Source organism: Nomascus leucogenys, chromosome 2, assembly GCF_006542625.1.
Source record: "Nomascus leucogenys isolate Asia chromosome 2, Asia_NLE_v1, whole genome shotgun sequence".
Classification (NCBI taxonomy): domain Eukaryota; kingdom Metazoa; phylum Chordata; class Mammalia; order Primates; family Hylobatidae; genus Nomascus; species Nomascus leucogenys.
In genome coordinates, this window is record NC_044382.1 from 44,553,523 (window position 1) to 44,578,782 (window position 25,260).

At 55.7% G+C, this 25,260-nt stretch overlaps 1 protein-coding gene across 1 annotated transcript in view; it reads right to left on the reverse strand.

The window, feature by feature from the left end:
• Positions 1-25,260, reverse strand: part of TCF7 (transcription factor 7) — a 32,586-nt gene that overhangs the window by 5,197 nt on the left and 2,129 nt on the right. Inside the window, 3 exon segments of the mRNA XM_030829134.1 lie at positions 134-253; positions 3,371-3,458; positions 4,243-4,348. Of these exon segments, the coding sequence (XP_030684994.1) occupies positions 134-253; positions 3,371-3,458; positions 4,243-4,348 (314 nt within the window).

Consider the following 25,260-nt stretch of genomic DNA (forward strand, 5'->3'; position numbering starts at 1 on the left):
GAGGATCAAAAACACATAGCCAGAGGCACAAAACAGCTTAGCCAGGGACCTCGTTGTGGCAGTCCTCAGGCCTGGTGGGAGGCCTGTGTATCCTGACTGACACACTCCCTGCCATCATTGTCTTTTCACTCACAGGTTGCGGTCGAAGGGCTGCAGCTCCTGCTTCCCTGAGGGGGGCACGATGGCCGAGTGGGGGATGGCTGCTGGGTGACCAGGTACACCAGAACCTAGCATCAAGGATGGGTGGGTGAACCTGGAGGCAGGAAGAAAGTTAACACTGAGCCAAGAATTATGGGCCAGACCTTTGGACATACACGGAGGCCCCTGCATAGTACATGACTTGAAGACACAGGTGAACAGATATTCTATCCTACTGGCCTAGACATAAGTACACAGAGATAAATACAAATACCTGCTCCCAGCACACTACACAGACACACTGCAAAAATCTACATAGATTGCCATTCAGGTGGTTACTACATAGGTCCCAAGTAGCTTTTGAATCTGTCCCCTTTTCACGTCCTTCCCCTACCAACCCAGCCTCAGGAGCCTGTGGGCTGCCCTGTGAGGCCTCATCCCTCTCCTGCTTGACCCTTCCAGGCCTCTCTCCACACAACAGCCAGAGTGACCATTAAAAACACCTGAATGTTCCTGGTCTGCTCCGGCTGAAATTCCCCCAGCGTCCAAAGAATAGAATCCAGGCTGCTCCCAAGGGCCTGTACACCCCTGCATGAGCATCCTGCTGCTGTTGCTAGCCCCTTCTCTTTCCCTGTGCTTCCTGTCCCTCTCCATTCCCCATCAGCCCCAGTTATGGCTGTTCCCTTGTTTTCCTCTCGCAAAAGATTACTCTTTCCGCGAAGCTCTGCCTGACCCATCAGGCCTGGTGAGGTCTCCTTGGGGCTTCCCCATCACTCAGCTGGCCCATTAAGCTGCTGGTGCCATGTCTGCACTTGCTATACTGGGCTGTGAGCTCCAGTGGGCAGGAAATGTCTGTGGAATCCCCTGCCATTGCATATTTGGCACTGAGTCTGTCACTGAGGGAGTGACCTAAGTGAAGCGATCCATGTACACACACCTCCCATTTAACTTTCTTGCTGTTCTGTGGAGACCATTCTGCCCCTTACTGCTTGCACAGGTGTTATCCCTGAGCCAGCAGCCCCTAAGGGTCAGAGGTTGGGGACTTATGTAAAAGGTGCTGTCTCAGCTTGGGCAAACCTCAGGGGATGCCCAGGAGAGTCCTACTAAGTAGGGATGAAGAACAGAGGTGAGTGCACACACATCTGCACACGGGCTGAGCCACATATGCATGTACTGTCCTGGCCTCTGTTGTGCTCTGCTGCACAGTGTGGCCCAGGCTGAGGCCTCTTGGCACTTGTACTAGCTTCATTCTCAGGCACAGGACAGCAGGGGGCTACAGAATGACAGACGGACAGATGGACAAACGACTAACACAGGGCAAGCACTGGCCCGGGCATGGCCTTGTGTGGGCACTGAAGCCTGGGCAACAGGAAGCAGGAGCCTAGCTGCAGTGTAGGGGACTCACCTGGGGTAGGGGGCGCCAGGGGCTGCAGTGGGGGCAGGGAAGTGCTGTCTATATCCGCAGGAAGGGGACAGGGGGTAGAGAGGAGGGCTGGGCCTGTGGTTGGGAGAGACAGCTGTTAGCAGTCTGGCTGCTGGCAAGACACGAGGAAAGACTTCCCTACCTTGCTGGGCAGGCCTTGACCCATCCTGAGACAGATGGGCCTCTGCTGGAATTTCAAGCATCTGCCACCAGAGGGCAGCTTGTGCTGTTTCCCTCTATAAACTTGTATGGGTGCTTGAGGGATGGAAATGGTATCCTCCTCCTGGGACCCAGCTTAGCAGGCCCCTGGGCCCCTCCAGCCTGCTTCTGTTTCTTTGACGGTATAGGGCTGATATCTGTCCTGGGGCCATTGCAGCCACTGTTAACACTGGATTGTTTTGCACCACTTTGCCTGCTTCAACTCCTTGGCTAAGTGACCCTTTCTCCTCAAATCCCTGAGATTCCAAGCTGGATGAGGTACCTCTCTGGGCTCCTACAGTCCCTAACCAGAGCACTACCAACAGTGCCGTGTAACTGTCTGGTTTTTTGCCTGGGTTGCCCACTAGGTAGACTGAGTTCTGAGAGGGCAGGGATCTAAGGATCAGTCGGCTTCAGCAGTGCCGACTTCCCTGGTGCCCAGAACCCTGCCAGGCACACAGTAGGGCTCAGTGGAGAGATGGCTTAAATACCCCTACTTCTTTCCTCACAGCCAAGTGCCACCAGGTGGAAGCCAAGAGCACAGGGCTGCCTGAAGTCCCCTCCTTACAGACTTGGTGGGTAAAATCTGCTGTAGGCTCAAGTCTCTTGGTCTTCAGCACTGCTGGCCTAGGGGATGCTTTTGAAAGGCTGGCCTACAGATTTGCATCCACGGAACCCTGGTCTAGTCCAGTAAGGCTGGGCTCTTGAGCATCTTGCCACACTTTGATCCTAGGGGTATTCATGGGAGTAGTCTTAATTTGTACTCATAATGGATTGTCCAAGGAGAAGCTGGAACGGAGGAGGGTGCTGACCATGGGTAAAGGGCAAGTGGGCCACGGGTTGGGCCTCTGGCCTGCCCGATCTCCTTGGGAAGCCAAGTTTTCCTGCTGTTGGGTGACTGCCACAGCCCAGCTCTCTGAAATAGGCTAGAGACCTGCACAGCTCACACTATCGTTGATGAGTAAAGGGCCAAGTAGCCTGCCAAGGCACAACTCCAGCTGAGGACAGGCCCCTTGGCCCATAGGCAGGCCTACTGGCTTAGGGGGCCAGGCTTCCTTTTCCTGGCCCAGCCTTAAGAATCTCCAAGCAGGCTGGTCAGAGGCTTGGGCTCAAGCAGGCACCACAGGGGCAGGGAGGGATACTGCCCCTCAAGCAGCTCAGCCAAGGAAAGGACCAAAAGCAGTAGGCACTGAGGCCAGTGAGCTGAGAAGCAGCAGCCTCTCTGGTAGCCACTCATGCTGTCCCCTCCCTCCTCGGGCCAACCTTTCTTCCTCACATACTTATATGGCCCTGGAGGTCCCTTAGCAGCCCAGAGTTCTCCCATCCAAGGGGATCTCTTGGACACTGAGGGAGACAGGGCTGGGACCAGGGACCAGCTCTCCTGCCTCCCCAAAGGAGTATGTCAGGCTCCCTGGGGAATGCAGGCCAGGGGTACATGAGGACCCCTAGCTCAGAGCCAGGTTAGGACAGAGTTGCTGGCCAGCCCCTGGCATCTAAACAGAGCTGGCAGCAGGGTGGCCAGCCAAAAGGGATGGAGGAGGAAATGGAAGGGCAGGCAGGTCTTGGTCCGACCAGCACATGGTACCCCTTTCCCACTGGGCCCACACTCACCAGCTCACAGTGTGGGGGAGCTGCCCCATGCTGCCTGAGGTCAGGGAGTAGAAGCCAGAGAGGTCAGGGGTCTGCAGAGGCCTGTGAACTGCAGAGGAGAGAGGCTGAATGAGTGGGCTAGCCTGACCCAGCAGGCCACATCAGCAATTACTGCGTCCTAGAGCCTCCTACAGGGGCCTTAAGATCCCACCAGTCTGCTAGAGGACCAGACATAAACTGGTTTATTCAGGAGGATCCCAGTGTGACAATAGTGCCCCTTTGACAGACAAGGGAACCCAGGGCAGAGGGCTGGGGTGACTTGCCTAAGACATTAGGAGGCCAGTAGGCAGAGCTGAAGTCACTCAGGCATGGAGGCATTGGGGCATCTCTGCTTGGGGGACTCCAGCCTGGCTTTCTGGGCAGGAGGCAGGCCCCTGGTCTAGGGGAGCCCAGCCTGGGGAGCCAAGGCTCCACCTGCCCCCCAGGGTTGAGTCAGCATGTTTCCCACAGCTGACAATGAGGCATTTCAGAATGACTTTGCCTGAGGCTGAGGTGAATCAGCCATCACAACCACCACTTTCCATTTTCTCACTGAGAGGAGGAAAGGCTACAGTTTTACAGTTCTCAGCAATGCGCCATACTGGCAGCAGGGTCACCCATGGGATTTAGGCTTCAACCTGAAGCCTTCACATTTTGACCTAGCACCCCCTTTTCCAGTTTTCTGATGCCCTCATACCCCCAGTCCATCTTTCTGGAATTTTCTTGGGGCCCTTAGTTTGCACAACCCCAGGTTCTCCAGTTATAAAATGGATCCAGCTACCTGGTCTCAGAAGCTGGGGTCTTGGCCCTTAGGCTCTGGTTTCACTGGGCCCCTCCCCATCCCAGGCTTGTACCTTGCTTCTGGCTGATGTCCGCAGGTGCAGGGGTGGGATGTGGGCTGTTGAAATGTTCGTAGAGAGAGAGTTGGGGGACACCGTGGGGGGGCTGATTGGCCTTGTGCTGAAAAATGAGAAGGAGGGTGGGTGAGTGTGGGGAGTCCTGAGGGAGGAAGGCACTGGGATGAGGGTGTGCAGGAAGCCCAGCTGTCAAAGAAAAGTCGTGGTGGCCAAAACCACAGGCCTCAGCGAAGGGGGTACCACTCAAGTCACAGTGTCTAGTACCCCTGCCCACTAGCCCCCAAGACTTTGCCCAAGCAGTCCCACCCCCTAGAAAGCCTCTTGGTCTTTCTGGGCACTCAATTCCTGGAGGTGCGTCTCCGCTGTCCAGAAAACCCTTATTGGCCTCCTCATCTCAGGTTTGGCTTGTCTGGGGGGTTGCTTACAGCCTCCAGCCCCCTAAAGCAGGGCATGGCCTAAGGACCCAGGCCTACCCCAGCACACCCTGGAAGAAGCATAGCTATCTTTCCTCCTCTTCTAGCCCCCAATCTGGGGATTCTGAGTCTGACCATTTGTCTTAGCTCAGGCCTAACAGGACTTTCTGACACAGGGAAGGGCCCTCCTCAATCCCCTAACTCAGGGGAGATGGGGCCTGGCTTCCTCCAGGGCCATCCTTGCCCAGCCCCCATACTTCCTGTTTCCTCAGCACCGCAGGACTCTTTCTTTTTTTCTCTGTTTTTTTTTTTTTTGAGACAGAGTCTTACTCTGTGGCCCAGGCTGGAGTACAGTGGTGCCATCTCGGCTCACTGCAGCCTCTGCCTCCTGGGAGTTTAAGCAATTCTCCTGCCTCAGCCTCCCGAGTAGCTGGGATTACAGGCACCTGCCACCACACCCGGCTAATTTTTACATTTTTAGTAGAGATGGGGTTTCGCCATGTTGGCCAGGCTGGTCTCAAACTCCTGACCTCAAGTGATCCACCTGCCTCGGCCTCCCAGAGTGCTGGGATGACAGGTGTGAGCCAACTGCCCCCAGCCAAGACTCTTAACACTAGTTGCATTGCTCTATCAAGAGATGATTCAGTCAGCAGGCTGGAAGGAGGGGCTCCCCAGGAAGACCTGGCTGCAGGGAGTCACTGCCAGGGCCAAGGCCCAGCTCTGTAGCATTCTCAGTGCACATCTGCATGGGTCAGGGCCCCGGAGACATCATCTGCAACCAAGGCTCAACTTCCCACTTTGAAAAGCCCGTCTGCAGGGATGCTCTTGGCTGGGAGCATGGATGAGTGATCTCTGACTCCTGGCACAGAGGAAACGGGACATCTTTGGAGCAAGTCAGTAATGAGGGGCTGTGGCCTGGGTTCCTCCCCACTCTGTGAGTGCAATTCCTGACTGGGTGAATTTAGCCAGACTCCTTAAGAGCTTCAGGCATCTCTCCTAGTAGTGAATAGGGTTCATGGCCCCTTTATTACCAGGCCTGGAGAGGGGTGGCTCATGGTGAGGAGGCCTGGCACAGTCCCTTGGCACTTGGTTATTGGAAGCCCAGGGCACGCCTAGATGGAAGGCTGGGTATGAGCCCCACTGTAGCCAAGGCATGAAACTCTCAGCTGGGCACAGGCTCCCACACCTGCCAGCAACAAGCCCTGTTGCTGGCATCTTTCCTCACATTCCTGCCTCCGGGCTACAGCCTTCACCCTTCCCCTCAGGTCTTGGGGAAGGTGCTGACACTGCCACCTGTCAGGGCCCTGCTCATCCATCTGCCCACCGGGAGGAGCCTTGCATAACAGGGCTTCACAGGCTTCCTCCTTTCCTCAGGCAGACAGTGGCTGATGTCCCTACAGGTGGCTAGCAAGGAAGAGGAGAGGCTGGGGCAGCTGTAGGGTGTGTGGACACATGTGCACTCCTTCAGGTATCTGGCACCTGCCACATGCCAGGGACTGTGTCATGCACTTCGTAAACCCTGTCTCATTCCCATCAGGGTACAAACAGGCTGCCATTTCTCCCATCTCTAAATCCTCCCCCAGCTACCACCTCCTGTCTCACTACCTCAGCAGACCTGTCCCCATTCACTGCCCCTAGTTCTCAGCCCTCATTCTCCTTTCAACCCAGCCAGACAGTCTCTTGCCCCATCCCTCCATCAGATGGCTCTTGTCAAAGTCCCAGTGACTTCCACAATCCTGAACTCAATGGTCAATTCTCAGTCTTCATTTTACCCAACCTCTCTGCAGCATCAGACACAATTGGTTTCTCCCACTTCCTTGAAAGAGTTTCTTCACTTGGCTTGCAGAATGCCACACTGCCTGATATTCCTCCAGCTTCATGGGCCACTCCTTCCTGACCTTGTTTCTGGCTCCCATCTTCCTCTCATCTGGGTTTACAGCTTTAAACATCTTCATGTGATGACTCCACATTTCTTCTCCAGCCCCACTTCTAGGAACTCTACTTTCCAAATGCTTACTCAGCTCTACTTGGTGGTCTGAAATGCCCCCTAAATTCAACATATCCAGATCGGAACCTCTAACTTCTTGACCCAAACGCTCCTCGCTGTCTTCTTCCTCAGTTAATGGTAACTCCATCCTTTCAGCTGCTCAGACTAAAGATCTTGGAGTCATCCTTGACTCCTTTTTCTCTGACATTCCATATCCAATTTGTTAGCAAATCCTAATGCTCTACCTTCAAAATGTATCTAGAATCCCACCACTTCTTCCTTGTCCCCCACCCAGTCCAAGCCACCATCACTTTGCACCTGGATGACTGCAGCAGCCCCCTCCTTAGACCCGTGCTTCTCTCCTGCCCCTCCGCCAGTCCTCAATCCAGCAGCAACAGGAATCAGATCGTGTCACTTCTGCCTAAAGCTTCCAGTGGCTTCCCACGGTATCTCCTGACCTGGGGCCTACAAAGTTCTCTGTGGGCTGGGTGCAGTAGCTTCATGCCTGTAATCCCAGCACTTTGGGAGGCTGAGGGAGGACTGCTTTAGGTCAGGAGTTCAAGACCAGCCTGGGCAACATAGCAAGACCTTGTCTCTACTAAAAATAAAATAAAAATAACTAGCTGGGCATGGTGGTGCATGCCTGTAGCCCCAGCTACTCAGAAGGTTGAGGGAGGAGGATCATTGGAACCCTGGAGAGCGAGGCTGCAGTGAGCCGTGAGTGTGCCACTGCACTCCAGCCTGGGTGACAGAGTGAGATGCTGTCTCAAATAAGTAAAGCTCTAGGTGATCTGGCCCCTGCTCCCTCTGTAACCCCAGCACCTTCTACTCTTCCTTGTTCACAATGCCTGGGGCTTCCCATGGGTGCTTTAGCCTCCAGCATCCTTCTTCATTTACTCCAGCGATAATGCTGAAAGTGTGCCATGATGTGAGGCAGGTTGGGAAGCCTGGCTCTAGGCTTGCTGACCTTTTCACTGACCTTTTACTGGAGGATCCTGGGCCAGTCTCATCCTTCTCCGGGGCTGCATTTTCTCCCCTTGTAAAATGGAGATGAGAATACCAGTCCTACTCACCTCATTGGTCACAGATGCAAAAGTTCTGCTCTGTCCTAAAGTTCCAGGGAGAAGGAGCCAAGGGCCTGTTAAAAGTAGGAAGTTTCCTGGAAACCCCTGGGGTGTTTTTATCCTAACAGGTTCCTAGAATAGCACCAGCCAGCCAGACAACATCAGCCCTGACCAGGCCTCGTGACAGCTGAGGGCACGAAGACTGAGCCTCAGGGCCTACTCCTTCAGGAACATTGGATCCTGCCAGAAAGCATTCCACCATTCACCACCTTAGGGCACAAATGCCTGGAGCATGGGGGGCTTTCGAGTCTAAGCTCCTGCTTCAGAGGAGGCCTTGCCACCCAGCCTTGGCTCTGGCTCTTTGACCCTTGGGATGGACCGAGCGCCTGGCTAGCAGAATAGGCAGGGAAGTCTAAGGAGCTGAGCCAGGGGTCCACAGTGCCAGCTCTTGGAAGATAAGTCTCAGAGTCTCTGCTCTGCCCAGAGTTGGGGCTCTGCTCCAAGGTAGTGAGAGCATGGCTCCATGGTGAGTTTCTCAGTAAACTACCCTTCCCCTGGGAGTAGGTGGTTTACCGAGAAACTACGCACAGGAGTTTTGGCCAGGAAGCCATGGAGAGCCCTCCTGCCAGGAGTGGGGAGGCCAGAGCTGACCCTCCTTGGCCATGCTGGGCCTGGCCCAGGTCCAGCTTTGCCACTTGAGCCCCAGGTTGCAGCACAGCTCAGGCTGGTCCTAGGAAACCTCCAAAAGAATCCAGCCCAGTCTACAGCTGCTGGCCTGGTATACATGCATGTGATGGGCAGTGCTGTGGCGTGTTGCCTGGCAGGCTGTGGGCTCATTCTGTCTACCAGCCTTCCTTGGGAACTGGGAAAAAACGCACTAAACAGGAGGTCTGCTGTCAGACCACAGGAGAAGTGCTGGATGGGCAGGGGTGGGGCAGAGCACTCACTGGCAGCTGGAGGTCCTGGGGTGGCCAGGGCTCCGGGGCAGAGCATCAAGGGCCTGGCCAGTCCCTCCCACATTCATGCAGGCTGCCTCTTAGCCTCAATCCCCAGCCCGCTTTGTGCCCAGTGGTAGGAGCCAGGGGAAACCGTCTAGCACAGGGCCTAGCACCCATGTCCCCCTCGCCCAGTGGAATGTCCCACTCCAGGGCCTCAGCACAAGGCTGTCTCAGGGACAGGCTGCCTAGACAACAGGATGGGGTCACCTGGGGCCTGACATGTATATGGGAAGCCCGGTGACCGGAGCCCCCCTCCCCTGCTCTCCCTGATGGTGACTGTGCCCAGCCCTCAACGGAAAAAGGCAGGCCTAGGGTGACTGTCCCCACCAGGCCCTGAGCATTTCAGTGGCACACCTTCATCTCTCTTGCCCTCACCCTCTGAGGGCAGAGTACCAAACCTAGATCTGGGTGCACAGTAAATGGTCAAAGCATGTTGGGATGTTTAAATGCATTGATGCCTCACCAGTGCCTGTCCAGCCTTCTACTGGATGCCTGGTGACAGGGCTCACTCCCAGCAAAAGTGGTCCTTCCTGCCACTGCATTGCTCTTACTGCTCAAAGACTTCCTCAGGCCACTCTAGTCCACTGTCCCACAGGGGCTCCTCGCCCTTCTGGACTATTTCCTTAGCCCATGGCTAGGAATTCCTCATGCGGGCGCTCCAGCGTGCCTTCTTGTTTACCAGACCGGAGCCCAGAAGAGAGCCGGGCAGGGCCAGGCAGGAGGAGGTGGAAATGGAGACTCCTGAGGTAGTTCTCCTCTGTTCTGAGGTCAAGCTTGGGCCTGGCTTGGCATCCCCCTTCACCACCACCCCCCAACACCCCCCCACCAACTTCCTGCAGGCTCAGGTGAAAAATAAACACAGTCGGCATTTTCCCTGCAGACCGCAGCGGTCTGCTCGCAGGCTGTGTGCACGCTGACAGCCCTTGCCACCGCCAGCAGAGAAACTCCCTCGCCTCTGACGGTTGACTCTGAAAACCCCCAAATGCTTGAGCCCCACAACACTTTCCCAGCGAAGAAAGTTGCTGTTTCCTCTGGCCTCAAGCCTGTGGGGGTAGGGGATAGGTGAGGCCTGTTCAGGCCCTCCCAAGTACGCCTCCCAGTGGCAGGGGACTGTGCCAGCAGAAACAGCCCCCCAAGAGATCAGGATGCTCAGCTGGTCGCTATTGGTACCATTCGGTCAGGGTGTATTTATGAGCTCCTATCATGTGCCAGGCAAAAAAATGCTTCAGGCCTAGAGAAAAGCGTGTGCTAATGTGAGCGGAGTGTTTCCCATGTGTGAGGCAGAGTTCTGAGCACCGTGCAGAGTTGAACTCAGATACTCCTAACACAGACCTATGATATTAGGTACAACTACTATGCCCACCTGACAGATGGGGAAGCTGAGGCACAAGGTCACACAGCTAGTAAGTGGCAGAGCTGGAATGACACCCACGACACTGCAAAGGGCCTATGGTTATTGTGCACAGGACACTGTCCCAGTTCTAAACAGTCTCTCCCTTTCCCAGCCTGGCTGGTCAGGGTGACCTGAACCAGTGCTTCCCTAACCTGAAAAATGCTCCAAGTTTTAGGACCCCTGGGATGGGGGTTCTGGCTACACTGGCAGCCTGCCTGGTGGCAGTAGCCGAGCATGGCCTCAAGGCCCCAGCCATGTCCCCTGCTCGCCACGGCACAGCCATGCCGGCCTGCTTCTCTGGCCCAGGTGCCTTCCCTCTGCAATGTTCCATACTTCCTCCTGCCCTGGGCCAGGCTGGCCCACTCTCATCCTGACCTCAGTCTAAGGGTCACCTTGTGGAAAGGCCTGTGGCCTGGCTTGGGGTGCCACCAGCCTAGCTGGCAGAGGTTGGCCTGGGGGTCCTGGAAGGCAGGGTCTGCTGGTTAGTCATCTCTGTCTGGGCTCTGCACTCAGCAGGCTTGTTGCATGAAGGCCTCTAGAATCCCGGTGCCTCCAGAACCTGTGCATGCCCCCCTCCTCAGCCACAGGCCTGTGACTTCTTCCCTCAGGTCCCTCAAGCAGAGGGCTGCTCCTGAAGCCTGGTCTGGAGCTGGGAGAGGCCTTGGGGAAAAGCCCATGGAAGGAAGGGCAGATCCCCACCTTGAGCCTTGTGCTGCCTCCAGGGCAGAGGCTGATCAGACAGAAAGGTGGGCCATTGCTGTGGTTACTGTTCTGTTCGCCAAGCACACAGAGGTGATACTCAGTAACATAAATGCCACGTGTGACAACCCACTTGAGGCGGGCATGATATATTCTTCCCATTTCGCACACGTGGGAAGCAAGGCTCTGTAAGGTGAGAAAGTCAGTCGTGGCCCCACAGCCCTTCCTCCACCAGGTCAGTGCCAGGGCCCTTTATGGGCTCTCCAGGTCTTCAGTGATGCCAGCCTCATCCTCCCCTTCTCACTCTGTGCTCCAGCCACATGGGGACACTGGCTCTGAGGGCCATGATTCCCTCTGCTTGGAGCACTCTTCCACCACTTGGCTTGGCAAACTCCTATCCCTCTTTCAGGACTCACATAAATGAGACTTCCTCCTAGAAGTCTATCCTACCCTCTTCATCTGAGGAGGGGTCCCTTGCCATGCCCTCATCCCCAACTCCTTCTGTAGCAACGATCCACTGTGCTATAGTTGCCTGTTATCTGTCCTGCCCTTCCTGTGGTCTGGGATTGTGCCCTGAGTTATTTATATTGAATGTATTAGAGCTGGGCCCTTGAAGTTGAGTCCAGTGCAGGTGGGGTGGGAGATGCGCGTGAGCCAGTGTTTAGGGAAAATGTGGCTGCGCTAAATAAGGCACCCTGGCTGGGGCTGGGCACAGGGTCACTGCAGCATACAGGTTAGGAAGGTGGGAGGAGCTGGGGCCACTACTTGGACTCAGGACATCCTACCTGGTACCTAAGACCCTTTGGCCTCCTCCTACCCCTGTCCTCTCCTGCCTGCAATACTTTGGGAGTCAGAATGACCAGTCAACATCAGGGCTGCCATTAATTCACATGGGGCATTTATGCTAATTAGAAAAAGCAACCTTCTTCTGGACAGACACCCGGGCCATGCCATGCCAGGGCAGTGGCTTGGGAAGCACAGTGCAGGCTGGTCTCAGCCCTTGGCCCAGCTCCCCTGGCACAGCCCCTCCGGTTCTCACTTTCCTTCTTTGCACTGCTAGGGCCCACCAGTCAGCCCCACAGCTCCCTAGGCGTGTGTCTAGAGCTAGGGACCCACTGTCCAGCACCAATGGCGCTTTAGTGCCGAGGAGTCTGCCCAGTTGCTGAGCAGGATGCCCCTCAAGCCCTCAGACTATAAGAATCAACTTCCTGGGGGGCAGGACGGGGCTTGCCTGCATTATGGACCAGGCCTCGATTTGTGGGCTTTCGCAGACCCCATCTCTGCAGATATACTCCAGTAGAGCCGAGATTGCCAGCCAGGCTGGAGGCGCCCCTGCTCATGCCCTTTTTTTCCTAGCCCCCGCTCCAGGCACCACTGCCCAGGACACAGTGCTCTCCAAAGGATGGCCCGCAAGCTCCCTGCCCACAGCGTGCTGGATGCCCTGTGCCAGACGCCCACCACAAAGCACAGAAAAGTACAGAGTGTGGCTGCATGGCCACCTGAGCTGGAAGGGGTGGGGGATGGCAAGGCCACACCCTCCTGGACCAAGAGGCTTCAGTGTCACCTGCTGGCACAAGGCTGTTGCCACAGTTGCACAGAGCTCTGCTAGGTGCGTGTGGCCAGTCCACCCACCGCCTGGCCTTGACATCAGATAAAGGGGCCTGCCACGGCGGAGGTGGGGACTACAGTCCCTGCATGCAGCCTTGGCAAACCACAGGCCTGCTCTAGGCCCAGCCCGGCCCGAGGCACCCTTGGAACTCACTGAGCCCCACTTAGCCGAGTGGTGTGGCCCATGGCCTCCAGTGGTTACTATGCATTCGTTTACTTGCGTTTTCCTTCCTCCACTTTGAGGTGAACGCCCCTCAGGACAGGATGTTTTTAGAGGAAAATATAAGCTTCCGGGAGCTGCTGCAACTGAGCTGCTAGTTGATGCTACCAACACAGCCTGGAGACTGCACAGCAGCCCTGAGACTGGGCAACCCCCAGCCCAGGCAGTTACTCATGCAGCTCCTCATCAGTGCCCAGCCGTCCAGGAGCCCACCGTGGACCGAGGCAAGGCCCAACCTCATAGCTCCGCTGTCTTTGGCAGTAGGGAATGGAAAACAGGGATCTGGGGAGGGAGGTGTTTGAGGAGTTCTGAGGCTGTTTCCCTGGGGGCTTCGCAGAAAAGGCAGGAAAATACCAGAGGTGCAGATTTAGAGATGGCAGCCCCCACCTAGTAACAGCCAACTGAGTGTCTCGCAGTCTGCAGAGCTCCACCCCTGCTGGAATCCCACCAGTCTTCCCAACCACTTTGTGCTGTGCCTACAGACTTCGCAGACAAGGAAAGTGAAGCACAGAGAAGCTAAGAATCTTGCCCGAGGTCTCACAGCAAGCAGTGATGGATCTGGATTAGAATCTGGCCCTCTGGGGTTCTTGGCCACAGATCTTTACCATTCAGTGACAGGCCTCAGCAGGCAGCACTTCTGCTGGCAGCAGCCTGCCAAGAATCTTTCTTGAAACAAATTGGCTAGCAGTGTGGCTCTGACCTCCCCTGGCCCTAGGTGAGGGCACTGTGTCCTTGAAGAAGGTGATTTTGATTCTCAGTCATAAATGACCAAAAGAAAAGCAAGAGGTCATCCTTCCCACCGGGTCTGGCTGGTGCTCCCTGGCCCCATGTGTGAGGAGGGGTGGGACAGCCACCGGAGGCTGGGGTGCTCTCGCCGCAGCTTGTCCAGCTCCAAGCCCAAGAGTGAAAGCTGAGAGCCCAGGCAAGGCCCAGAAAGGCAGGGGCTCAAGGGCAGAGGGAGAGAGCCTTGGAGATCACCTCCCCAGCCTTGGCCCTGCATTCTTGCCCAAATTTAATCTAGCAGTCTCTGAGGAACAAAGACAAGACAGGGGTCTCTGAGTCATGTGTTCTGTCCCGCAGCCTGCACCAGCCCTAGGAGGACAGTCCTCCCCTGAGGCCATGGTCATGAAGCGCTCACTCCCCCAGCTATGGCCAGTCAAGGCCCCTGGGGCTCTGTCTGGACTGTCTAGCCATTTATCCAAAGGGAAACAAGGCATGGAAAGGAGCTCGTGGAGGCAGCAGGCCCTGGGGTGCTGCTGCCCGAGCCCTCACACCCAGTGTGAGCAGAGGGAGGAGGCTGGGCAGTGCCAACTGCATGGGAGCCTCAGGAGAGCCCTTCATGAGGCAAGTGAGGGAGGGTCACACAAAACTGCCCCAGACAACTCTCAGAAACACACCTGGGTGTAGCATTACGCAAACAGGGCAGAGGGTGAAATACCAAACTCCTGGGGTTAAGGAGTGGGAAGGGATGGGACGGGGGAGCCAGGCACCCAGCTGTGGCTGCAACACACACGTGCGCGGCCAAAGACACGACGGAGTGTAAGGGGAGGGACAGCGAACGCCAAGTCAGATATCTGGGCTCAAATCCCTCCTCCAGTACCCACTAGGCACGAGTCTCTCTATGCCTGGGGGTCTCCACTGTAAAACGTCCAGGTCTCATGGGGTTGCTGTGAGGATTAGATGAATTAATATTTGTGCTTTTTTTTCCTTAATATTCCTTTTTTACTTAAGAACAAAATGAAACAAAAGGAGAAAAATCAAAAGTAAGTATGTCCCAAGACAAAGGCTTTTCAGGAACGCCTGCATTGTGCCAGGTTGGGGCCGCCAGCCCTTGATTTCCTCTGGACCACTGCCTGATTCCTGTCAGGCCAGATCACTGAGCTCCTGGCTGGACTGCAATGACCAGAGTGAGAGGATGGGAAGCGGCGGGGCAGCGAGAGAAGACGAAATTGCCCTCAACGTGCCCCAGTGGGGCTGGCAGCGGCTCTGGTTCCTAAGCAGCTTTCCCATGGGGGAATAAGGTGGGCGGGCGCACCCATACCCTGGGACTCCCTCAGCTGCCTCAGTCCAGCCATTTCCCATGACTCAGAGCCTAGGAAACCCCCTAGCCCAGCCCGGGACCACACAGAGGAGGGTGCCTGGCCCAGGAGTCCAACAGCAGGCACTGAGCTGCATCAGGACCAACACTAGAAAGAGGAAGTGATCCACCTGTAGACAGGTCTTAACTGTCCTTCCATCACGCACCAAATTGGAATCAATCCTAATGTCATTTACGGATACTTTTCCATGTAACATTTCTTCTGGAAGCCCTGGGCACCTGCCCTTCAAGTAAGAAAGACAGCCCTTTTGGCCCTGGGAGCCCTGAACTTACCAGGTGTCTGGGGAGGAAAGGGGTCATCCCTGACCCAGGCCCGAGCTATGAGGTGCCCCTGGAGAGGCAGTGAGAGAACTATGACCTTTCTCTGGGGCCAGAGGAATCCAGCTGGGTCCAGCTTATGAACCTGGCAGTGTGCTGGGGGTACCACCCAGCTTCTTGGCCTGCAGTGCCTCCATCTCCACACATTGTACAGCAAATGGGATAGAGCAGGGAGGAGCATGGGTTTCAGGGTAAAACAGACCAAAGTTCAAATCCTGACTCTGCCAGGTATTAGCGCACTCCTTATCCTCTCTGAGCCTCAGTTTCCCCATCTGCAAAAGGGAGGCCACAATAGTACCTACTTTCTTGGCTTGTACAATCTTTTTTTTTTTTTTTGACACGGAGTCTAGCTCTGTCACCCAGGCTGGAGTGCAATGGCGCAATCTTGGCTCACTGCGACCTCCGCCTCCCAGGTTCATGCGATTCTCCTGCCTCAGCCTCCTGAGTAGCTGGGATTACAGGCGTGTGCCACCGCGCCCGGCCAATTTTTGTATTTTTAGTAGAGACGGGGTTTCACCATGTTGGTCAGGCTGGTCTCGAACACTCCTGACCTCATGATCCGCCTGCCTCAGCCTCCTAAAGTGCTGGGATTACAGGTGTGAGGCATTGCGCTCTACCGACTTGTACAATCTTGATATGAGTAAAAGCCCCTGGCACAGGCCTGGCGCTTGGAAAGTGCTTGACACATGAACTACTGTAGTTGTTGTTATTCTTTCAACAACTGCTTACTGAGCACCTACTGTGTGCCAGGCCCTAGGGTGGGCACTGAGAACCCAGTGGTGAAATGAACAGATGTGGCCTGGGCCGCACATGATCCTCTCCGGCCCTTTCTGATCCCAACTCTATCCCTGACACCACCCCCTGCAACATGGCCATCAACGCTGTGGCCTTGGCTCTCCCAGGTTCATCTGTCCCCACACCCTCGCCCATGGGGCTGCCCACTGCCTCAAAGGCTGCCAGCGAGCTCTGGGGTGGCTGCTGCAGCCAGGCACGCACTCGGTGGCCAGCCTGCCTGGACCTTGGCTATACCCAGCTAGCAGAGACCTCGCTGTTGCCACTGCCGCAAGGCTCTCCACAGGCTGCCTCTCAGCATCTGAGGGCCCACCCACCTCTGCCTGCCTGGCCACCACGCCAGCCACAGAGCCATCTGATTTGAATGAAACTTCAAACTTAATGACTTTCATGCTGGTTATTTAAAACACAATGTAATTTTCTAAAACACCCTATTATTTCCTTTGATAGCTACAAAGCTTCCCCCAATCCCATAAGCATGTTTATTTTTAGGGAAAAGAGTGGTTTGCAGTTGGTCATAGAGACCATAAGGAGAGGGAACCCACAGACAGCAGGGCAAAGAGTCAACCCTAGCAGCTCGGAGGGCTGTGCTGCCCTGCCTCCTGCTTAGTGGGTTTTCCACCGGACACCGGGGTCTCCCGGGCAGGCCCTGCCCTACTCTCGCAAGCACGTTGGCAGTGACTCTCTCGTCCAACATTGGACAGTGGCCAAGTAAACATCAGACTAGCACCCTCCCAGTGCTCCCCCTCCTTGGGGCCACTGTATCCTCTTCTGTAAGATGGTTCCACTAGCTTTCCAATAAGATTCCTACCAGCATTCCAGGCATGACAAGTCTGGGGAAGGGTCCTGAGACCACTACCTCACCCTCACCAGCCTCCTCCTGGCTCTCCCAGACATTCTGCCCTGGGTACAGCCACAGGGCCTGAAGCTTTGACCAGCTGAGTGAGACCTGTGCCCAGATAAATTGGCCCCAGGCAGTGGCTGCCCACACTGGGAGGGTGAGTGGGTGGGGCCCTGCCAGTTGGGGCTCCCTGGCAAGGGAGGTGGCCTGGTGGTGGGTGGGTGTGCGTGCAGAGGTCAGCTGAGCCCCACCAATGCGGGGCGTCCTCTGGGAGCAGCTATTTTTAAGTCCCAGGCTTTCATGTGGCCAAATGATGTGGAGTTTACAAAGCATCAGTAATGCGTTTCAGATGGCGGCCCAGCAGGCCAGGAGGCTGGGCCCGCTGCCACCAGAGCCAGGTCAGAGTTAGTCAGAATCCCTCGGCCTAGACTCCCATCACCTGTCCCTCCCTCCCCGTGACCCCTTCTTGCCTGGTGGGGAGGCTTGGCTCTGGAGCAATGCTTGCAAGGAGCTGCCCAGCAGACCCCGGCTGAGGCCCACCCAGCACACAGGCCTCTCCATGGCCAGGGATTCCCACCCCATTTAAGAAACTGAGACCTAGAGAGGTTCACAGATTTGCGTGAGGTCACACAGCGGGGGAAGGGATGGCTTCCTTCCCGTCACAGCTCCCTGCCCTCATGGGAAAACTGGGTTTCCTGGGAGGGGGTGATTTGCCACCACTGGCACCCAAACCAGCTCAGACATGGTGAAGTGGGGGCAGCCCTAACCGTGTAAACCCCCCAAAGTCCACACCCACTGTTCCCTGGGGCCACGTCCTGCCCATCCATGCCTGGAGCCTCTGCCGCACACTCATCATTTGGAAGCACATGGTGTGCGGCCCAGACAGCTTTCCTGTCCTTGAAGAGCAAGCTGGTGGTTTTAATGAGGGGCAGGGCAGGGGGGTTAGGAGGAAGCTTATTTGGCAGAGTGTCTGCTCCTCTGATCTCCAGGGAGTTCTAGCTGTGGAGTTGGGGCTGTGGAATGAGGGCTATGTGTCCCCAGGCTTGTTCTGGCTCTAGCATAGTCTGCTAGCAGAGCCCAGGCAGGTGACCTCCTCCCAGGAGAGGGCCAGACTCAGGCTCACCCCAGCTATACCCCAGGCCAGAGTCCCTATCCAGCAAGGGACAGAGCCCCTCTACTCCCTGGGGAACTGGCCAAGAGGAGCTCCATGTTCCAGCAGAAAGCAGGGGAAGGGGGAACCCTCTGAGGAGGACAAGCCCACCCAGGCTGTAGACAGCTTGTGTGCAGCAGCAGAAGCGGGCCACACATTTTTAAGGGAGGAAGGCGGTTTCCCAGGTCCAGACCCCAAGCATGACAGGTCTGCGAAACAGGGCAGCAAACTGCCTGAACCAAGAAGCTGACAATGTCCTGGTTTCTCAGAGATGCCCACCCTCCACCCCTGCCAAAGCCCCTGGGACCTTGGAGCTCTGCTAGAGACAGAGCTGGTCAGAGATGCTCTCCACACCCTGGCTGAGTCACCAATGGGCCTTGGGACCTGACCCAGCCACTGACGTCTGGGGTAGAGTTCCCCTCAGTAATCGGGGCCAGACCCTAGGATCCCGAACCCCGAGAAAGCATGAGAGTCAAATGGAAGGATGGGAAAATGGAAACTTCTCACCTCTGAGGTACCCCTGCCTTGCACTGCCCAACACCCTTGAGTCTTCTCCACCCAAAGCCTACCCCTCCCTTGGCTCTGCTCGAGTTTGTCCCACAATCCCCATGCCTCCTAGCATCCACCCTGCCCCAGCAGCTGGCTCTCCCCGCCTTTGTCCGCCATGTCCAATTCATACCATCTGCGGGTGGGTACCGCCTTGCCCTACCATGATGCCAACATGCTGCATGTGCCCATCAGCCTCTCCCAGGCTCCGGAACCAGCGCTGCCCCAGCACCAAGGTCACAGGCTGGGACCTTCTTGTCCAGCCTCACCACACATCCCTCATAGACCCTGGGCCTCGGTCTTCCCCTTTGCTAATGGAGCATGCCAGCCTCTGCCTCTCTCCTCCTTTGTTCCAGTGGGGCCCCCACCCAGAGTGTTCTCCCCCTCTCACCTGTGCAGGTCCCTCTCTCAGGAGCCTCCCCTGCTGCCCCCACTGGCCTCTCCCTCCTCTGTGCCCTTTTTCCAACTCCAGCAGAACCTCAGAGCTGACTTAGAGGCTCCCAGCGAAAGTCTCTTTGTCTCCCAGGACTGAGCTCTGGAAGGGCAGAGGGAGCCCGCCACATGCTGAGCCAGGCGAAGTATAGAGAAGGGGCTCAGTCGGGGTGTGGACCCAAGATTACAGCAGAGAATGTGTAGTCTATCGACAGGCTGAGGGCCCAAGGGTAGGGTAGGCCAGAGGGCACTGCCCCGGGGGAGCTGGGAAAGGAAAGTGCAGCCAAGGCCCCAGTCCCACCTCAGCTTTTGGAGCACTCACACTCCTGGTAAAGGCCTTCCCTCTACCACCGCTGCCACTCAGGAGGCACCTACTGTGTGCTGGGTGTTTCACATACACTGTCTCTTTCCATTCCACACTGACCCATACAGGTGAGAACCCTCGTTATCCTCAGTTTTAGATAAGGAAACTAAGGCCCAGAGGGCTAAGTAACTCACCCAGGGCCACCCAGCCAAAGAATGGTAGATACAGTGTCAGAGGGTGCATCGTGCAGACTCAACGCCTTCCCTCTGACCATTCCTCCAAGGGGCCTTGGATAAGTCCCTTCCCTGATCTGGCCTCCCTGTCCCCACCTGCAGCAGGAGGATCTGTGCACTGTACCATTGGGGGTGGGGGCCCCGTGACCTGATAAAACACCTGTTTCCTCCACCGGAGGCTTGTTTGTACACAGCAGCAGGAAGCACTAGTCACAAGGTGTGAGGGGTGTGACTGTATGGCTTTGGGACCACAACAGCCTGCGGAGGCTCAGGGGGGCTGCGGCTTGCCTTGCACCTCCAGGAGGCTCTGGGCCCACCCTGACCCGCCTGACCTCAGCAGTTATGCGACTTTAAACCAGCACCCCCGGAGCCCTGCTTAAGCTCAGCTAAACCTCCCTCCTTGGAGGGGGTGGGGATGGGGTATGGTCTCCAGAGATCCAGAAAGGGGGCCACCCTCATCTGCTTCAGCCCCACTCACTTGAGTCTCAGAGTAGCTGAGGAGGTGGCAGTGCTGGTATGAATATTCCCGTGTGCTGCTGTGGAAACTGGCTTGGTGGAACCTGGTAGAGCTGGGGGAAGGATCCCAGGTTTCAGCAACCAATCCAGGGCTCTTTGCCAGCCCTGGGCCTTGGGAAGGTCTTTTCTACCCTGCTGAGCTAGTACTCACCCTGAGTTTCCAGAGGAGGGGCAAGCCGCCCTAAACTCCCAGCCATCCCTCCCTGACCCCAGGACAGGGTGAGGCAGGAAGCCTGGCTCTAACCAGGGGTCTTCAGGATCGGCCCCCTTCATGGTGCTCTCCTGGCTTTGAAAGGCATCAAGGCTTTGAGGGAGCCACCCTCAAAGTCCCATCTTGGAAGCATCGGAGAAGGGGCTGCAGATTTTCCAAATGTGATAGCCAATACTATGCAGCCTTCCAAAGAAAGAAAGGTAATTCAAAATAGCTCACAGTCGCACTGCCCACCACAAACCTATTCAATGCAGAGCAACAAAGGCAGAACTCCGTATCAGCTGTGCTGAGCCACTGTAAGCATGGGACACTCACAGCTCAGAACGTACAGCGCACTGGGGCACCAGGGAAGCAAAACACCTCGACTCTTCCTGCCTCTTGACCCCATAATTCTGTTTGGGTATTATGCTTCAGGAAAATAGTCAAGGTGGAAACGAAAGAGTGATGTGTACAGAACATCGTTCACACTGGGAAAGAAGGCAGCCCGGGAGCAAGCCAGAGCCAGAGCCACAGGGGAGGGTGCAAGGAGGCTGCCCACACCTGCGGCATTGTGGCAAGAATGAGGGGCACGCGCAGGGTGGCCACGGCTTCCCAGGCTGATGGCCATGAGGGTTTTTTTCATTTTTTTTTTTTTTTTGAGGAGTCTGGCTCTGTTGCCCAGGCTGGAGTGCAGTGGCGCGATCTTGGCTCACTGCAATCTCCACCTCCCGGGTTCAAGCGATTCTTCTGCCTTAGCCTCCTGAGTAGAGTAGCTGGGATTACAGGCGTGTACCACTATGCCCGGCTGATTTTTGTATTTTTAGTAGAGACCAGGTTTCACCATGTTGGCCAGGCTGGTCTTGAACTCCTGACCTCAAGTGATCCACCCACCTTGATCTCCCAAAGTGCTGGGATTATAGGCATGAGCCACCGCACCCAGCCCATCTTTTTTTTTTTTTTGAAACAAAACAGCTTAAGCTTCTAACATCTCATGTAAAGGACTTCTACATGACTGAGAAAGGGGAGTCTCTTTCAGGTCAATCTTTGGGGTGGTAGGAGAGAATTCTGAGGAAGGAGTGAGTGGCTGTGGCTCCCTGCCTGGCCCCAGGGATAGCACTTTCCCCTCCTAAGAATCCTGGGTCAGGCAGGGCAGTGAGTAGGGGGCCTGTACACCTGAGTCCCCAGTCCCAGGGTTCAGACCTCCAGACCCCTCCGTGCCCAAGTCCACGTGGGGCCCAGAACTGAGCCACCACTGGCCCCAAGGGAGCCAGGCCAGCAAGGGACAAGGGTTCAGTCATGGCTGACTCCCCCTGGCCAGGCCGCACTGGCACCTCCCTGGGCCCCTCCCTGGCACTGCTGCTGGTCCTCACTCCAAATCTGGGAGGGGGGCTCACCCCTCCCATTATGCAGAGGAGGAAACAAACAGCTGGGCTTTCTTAGGGTTAAGCATGGTGAGTGCATGGTAAAGCAGTGCCAACCATTTGAGCCCAAAGAGTTGCCAGGGTGGGCAAGGCAGCTGGGGTCGAGGGATGAGGAGGGTCCTACTAGGAATGGTCAGAGGAGGCTCCCTGAGGCGGAGACATCTGAATTGAGCCCTGAGTGAGGAATGAGAAGGTGGCGGCTATGTACAGGGCTAGGGAAGAGACTTCCGAGCGGAGGGAAGCAGTGCTCAAGAGTCCTGGAGTGGAAAGAAGTTGCTGGCTGTAAGACCCCCTAGGACAGGGAGGGGACTGCTGTCGGGGAGACAGCAAGAGGCTGGTGCAGGTGATGAGGGGCGGCTGGCAGGGGCCACCCAGGCACTCAGCTGTGATGCGTGGCTTGGACTTCAAGAGCAATGGGAAGCTAATGCGGGGTTTAATCAGGTGAGAGATGTGATCTGATTCTGTTTTTAAAGGACCCCTTTGGCTGCTATGTGAAGCCTGGACTGTGGGTTAGGATGGGGGTTAGGGGGTGAGGGAGGGGTCCCCTGGAGGCTGTCGCTGCTGTCTGGGTGAGAGATGGCGATGACTGGGGCTTCGGGTGCTGACTGCAGAGAAGTGGGGAGGTTTGGGACGTGTCCAGAGGGAAGCCTGGGGCCTGCCAGTCCCTCCTCTGTCTTCATCTGTTGGACATCCTGTGGCCTTCAGAGTGCTGCTCAGTGGGCCCTCCCTCACAGCCAGGGCTGGGGCTGGCTCTGCCCGGGACACCTCAGTAACAGCGCTCCTCTCGCCAGCTCTGCTTCAGGTCTCTTATCTGTCTCCTCGGCTCACCCGGGCACTCCCGGGGTAGAGCCTGGTTCCAGTCTGGGGGCCCAGTACCTGGTACCAAGCTTGGTGCCAAATTCCCTCCTAATAGGCTTCACTCCAACCAGGGCTGGTGCTCAACACCAATAACTAACGCTTCCCAGCAAAGCCCACGGCTCACTCTGGGGCGTGTGGAGACCAGTGGGTGCTCCTGCACCTACTCATCTCTGCAAAGCTCCTCGGACAGGCTGGCCGTGCATCAGCAGCACTTCCTTCCTGTGCTGGAGCCTTGCTCATACCCTCACCTCCTGCTCCCCCAGGCACGCTCTGGACCTGCCGGGAGCCCCAACATGAGGCCACTGCTTCAGTGAGGCTCCTTCTGCTGGACCTGACACCTGACGCCTGACCCCCTGGCTTGGGGCATCCCCAGGCACCTGGACAACTGTGGAGATCAGGGACAGGGACACATGGCCCCAAGTCTGCAACAGCCAAAGGCCTCAGCCTTTTTATTTAAATTGAGATGTAATTCACATATCATAAAATACACCGTTTTAAAGGGTATATAATTCAGTGGCTTTTAGTATATTCATAAGATTGTGCAGCTGCCACCACGATCTAATTCCAGAACCTATTCATCACCCCAGAAAGTATCCCCATACCCATTAGCAGTCGCTCGCTGGGCCCCTCTTCCGTCAGCCCCTGTCAAGCACTAATCCTCTTTCTGTCTCTATGGATGTGTCTATTCTGGATATTTCATCAAAATGGCAAAAGGCTCGGCATCTGTCTAAGCTACAGACTCCAAGTGGAGCTCATAGAAGAAGCCACAGCTCAACGCGGCCTCATATCAATTTTGGATATGACAAGACTGACTACACTGAGTTTGAGCCTGAGTTTGCCTAAGGAATGATGCCTTACTCATCCCAGAATCCCCCCAAAGTACAGCCTAAGATCAGCTCACTATCTCCCCACTCACCACCTCCACCTACTCTCAGGTCTCAGAGCAGAGCAGAGCAAACAAAACCAAACCAAAGTCCAGGCAACACAGTGAGACCCATCGCTACAGAAACAAAAACAAACTTAGCCGGGCATTGTAGTTCATACCTGGAGTCCCAGCTACTCAGGAGGCTGAGGTGGGAGGATCGCTTGAGCCCAGGAGTTTGAGGCTGCAGTGAGCCAAGATCACACCACTGCACTCCAGCCTGGGCAACAGAGTGAGACCTTGTCTCTAAAAAAACACAAACACAAAACAAAACAAAAAAACCCTGGTTACTGGTCTAGGCCAGTAACTGCCAGCAAGCCTACATTAGGTGCCTGACAGTGTTCATGGAATAAACTTTGACCTAATTTTTTCTTCCTCAAACAAGCTTAAAAGAAGCCAACTACCAAAAAGAAGGAATCTTTTTGGAAGAAAAAAAAAATGTGTCCCGTCGCAGTTGGCTGTGGGGTGGTCATTCAGCCTATTGCTCCCGGCAAGGTTCGAGCTGACCTGTTTTGAGGTCTCTAACACAGCAGCCACATGGGCATCCCACCCACACATGGGCAGAGCAGGTCCCTGGTATAGGCTTTCCCTGCTCTCGAGGGAGGTGCAATGACTGGCCTCAAGCCTCTCAGCATAAGTGTTGACCACATGGGTGCCCTCAGAGAGGGCCGGGCAAAGGGCAAGGGGGCCTGGATCTAAGGCCTGTGGCAGGGCCCGAGCAGCAAGCTGTCTGTCCTTTAAAGATGGACTTGGGAAAGTGACCAGCTTTGGAAAAATCTTCCGAAGGCAGTTTTTCCTCAAGGCCCTTGCAAGGGGCTCCTGACCCAAGATAAGATCATTCCTGGTTCTAGACACATGAACCTTGAATCCAGTGATAAATATGCTTCTAAAATGTGGGAGTGGATTCACTTTGCTTGGTAAAACCCAACCACATTTTCAATGCCCACACGTCTTCAGGTAATGCAAGCAAATACTCTGACTTGCTATGTGTTTATAACTGGCAGGTTTGCTTAAAAGAGGTTCTCCTACATTCACATACACCTTCCTCACCCAGTGTCACTCCAACTTACACCTCTGCCTCTGTCCTTTTCTGCAGCCCCACAGAGCAGCTGAGGCCAGGGCACAGAAAGCCAGTGTCAGAGCCCATCCTTCTCCTCCTCCTGTGTGCCCAGAAGCCAGACAGTGGGGACTGCGGCTGCGTGGGGAGAAGGGCAAGGGGATTTGTACCTACAGGAGCAGGTGCGATACATAGAAATGTATCTGCTGTAGCTTGAGAAAGACTGAAAGGTGAAAAATAAATGACCCAGGCCAGTGGTGATGTACCTCCCCCACTGTCCTGTTAGAGCCTACTCTTGACCCATGTGGGCCAAAGGACACCAAATGGTCCCATCACCCACATCCTGACAGCAGAACGAGGCCCTCCCTGCTCCAGATACTCTCCCAGCACTTGCCCACACCACGAGATGACCTCCGAAAGGAGGCCCTTTCCCTGTGCTGCTGTGGAGCCCCGGGAGGCTGGAGTAGAGCCTTGGGCCTAGGCCTTTTGTCTAATCATGGTTCCACGGTGACCCCAGCCCCTATGCAAGTGGCTCACCTGTTGGAAGTTTGGCACTGGTGGGTTATGTCAACCTGGTCCCAAATCTAAGGGTTTACATCTTGTAGGGATCCAAAATGCATCTTTGTTAAGCATGGGCTCACACAGGGTGAGTTCTCTGGATATAGTCACTGCATCAGCGGGGGAATGCTGGGGGGCACACCCCCCATCTCACAGACTTGGAAGGAAGTGAACCACCTCATATACCAAGCCACCCCAGAGCAGAAGGTCAGATACAGAGACTACTCGAAAAACATGCCCATTTTACAGATGAGGAAATAGGGGCCCAAAGGGCAAGGAGCTCATTTCTAGAGCTGGCCATACAACAGGTTTTCCAGCCTGGGCTTCTGGAAAGAAGCCTGTATGTCTTCTCATTCCCACCAGCTTGGCATGCAGCAGCTCTCAGAACCACCCTCTT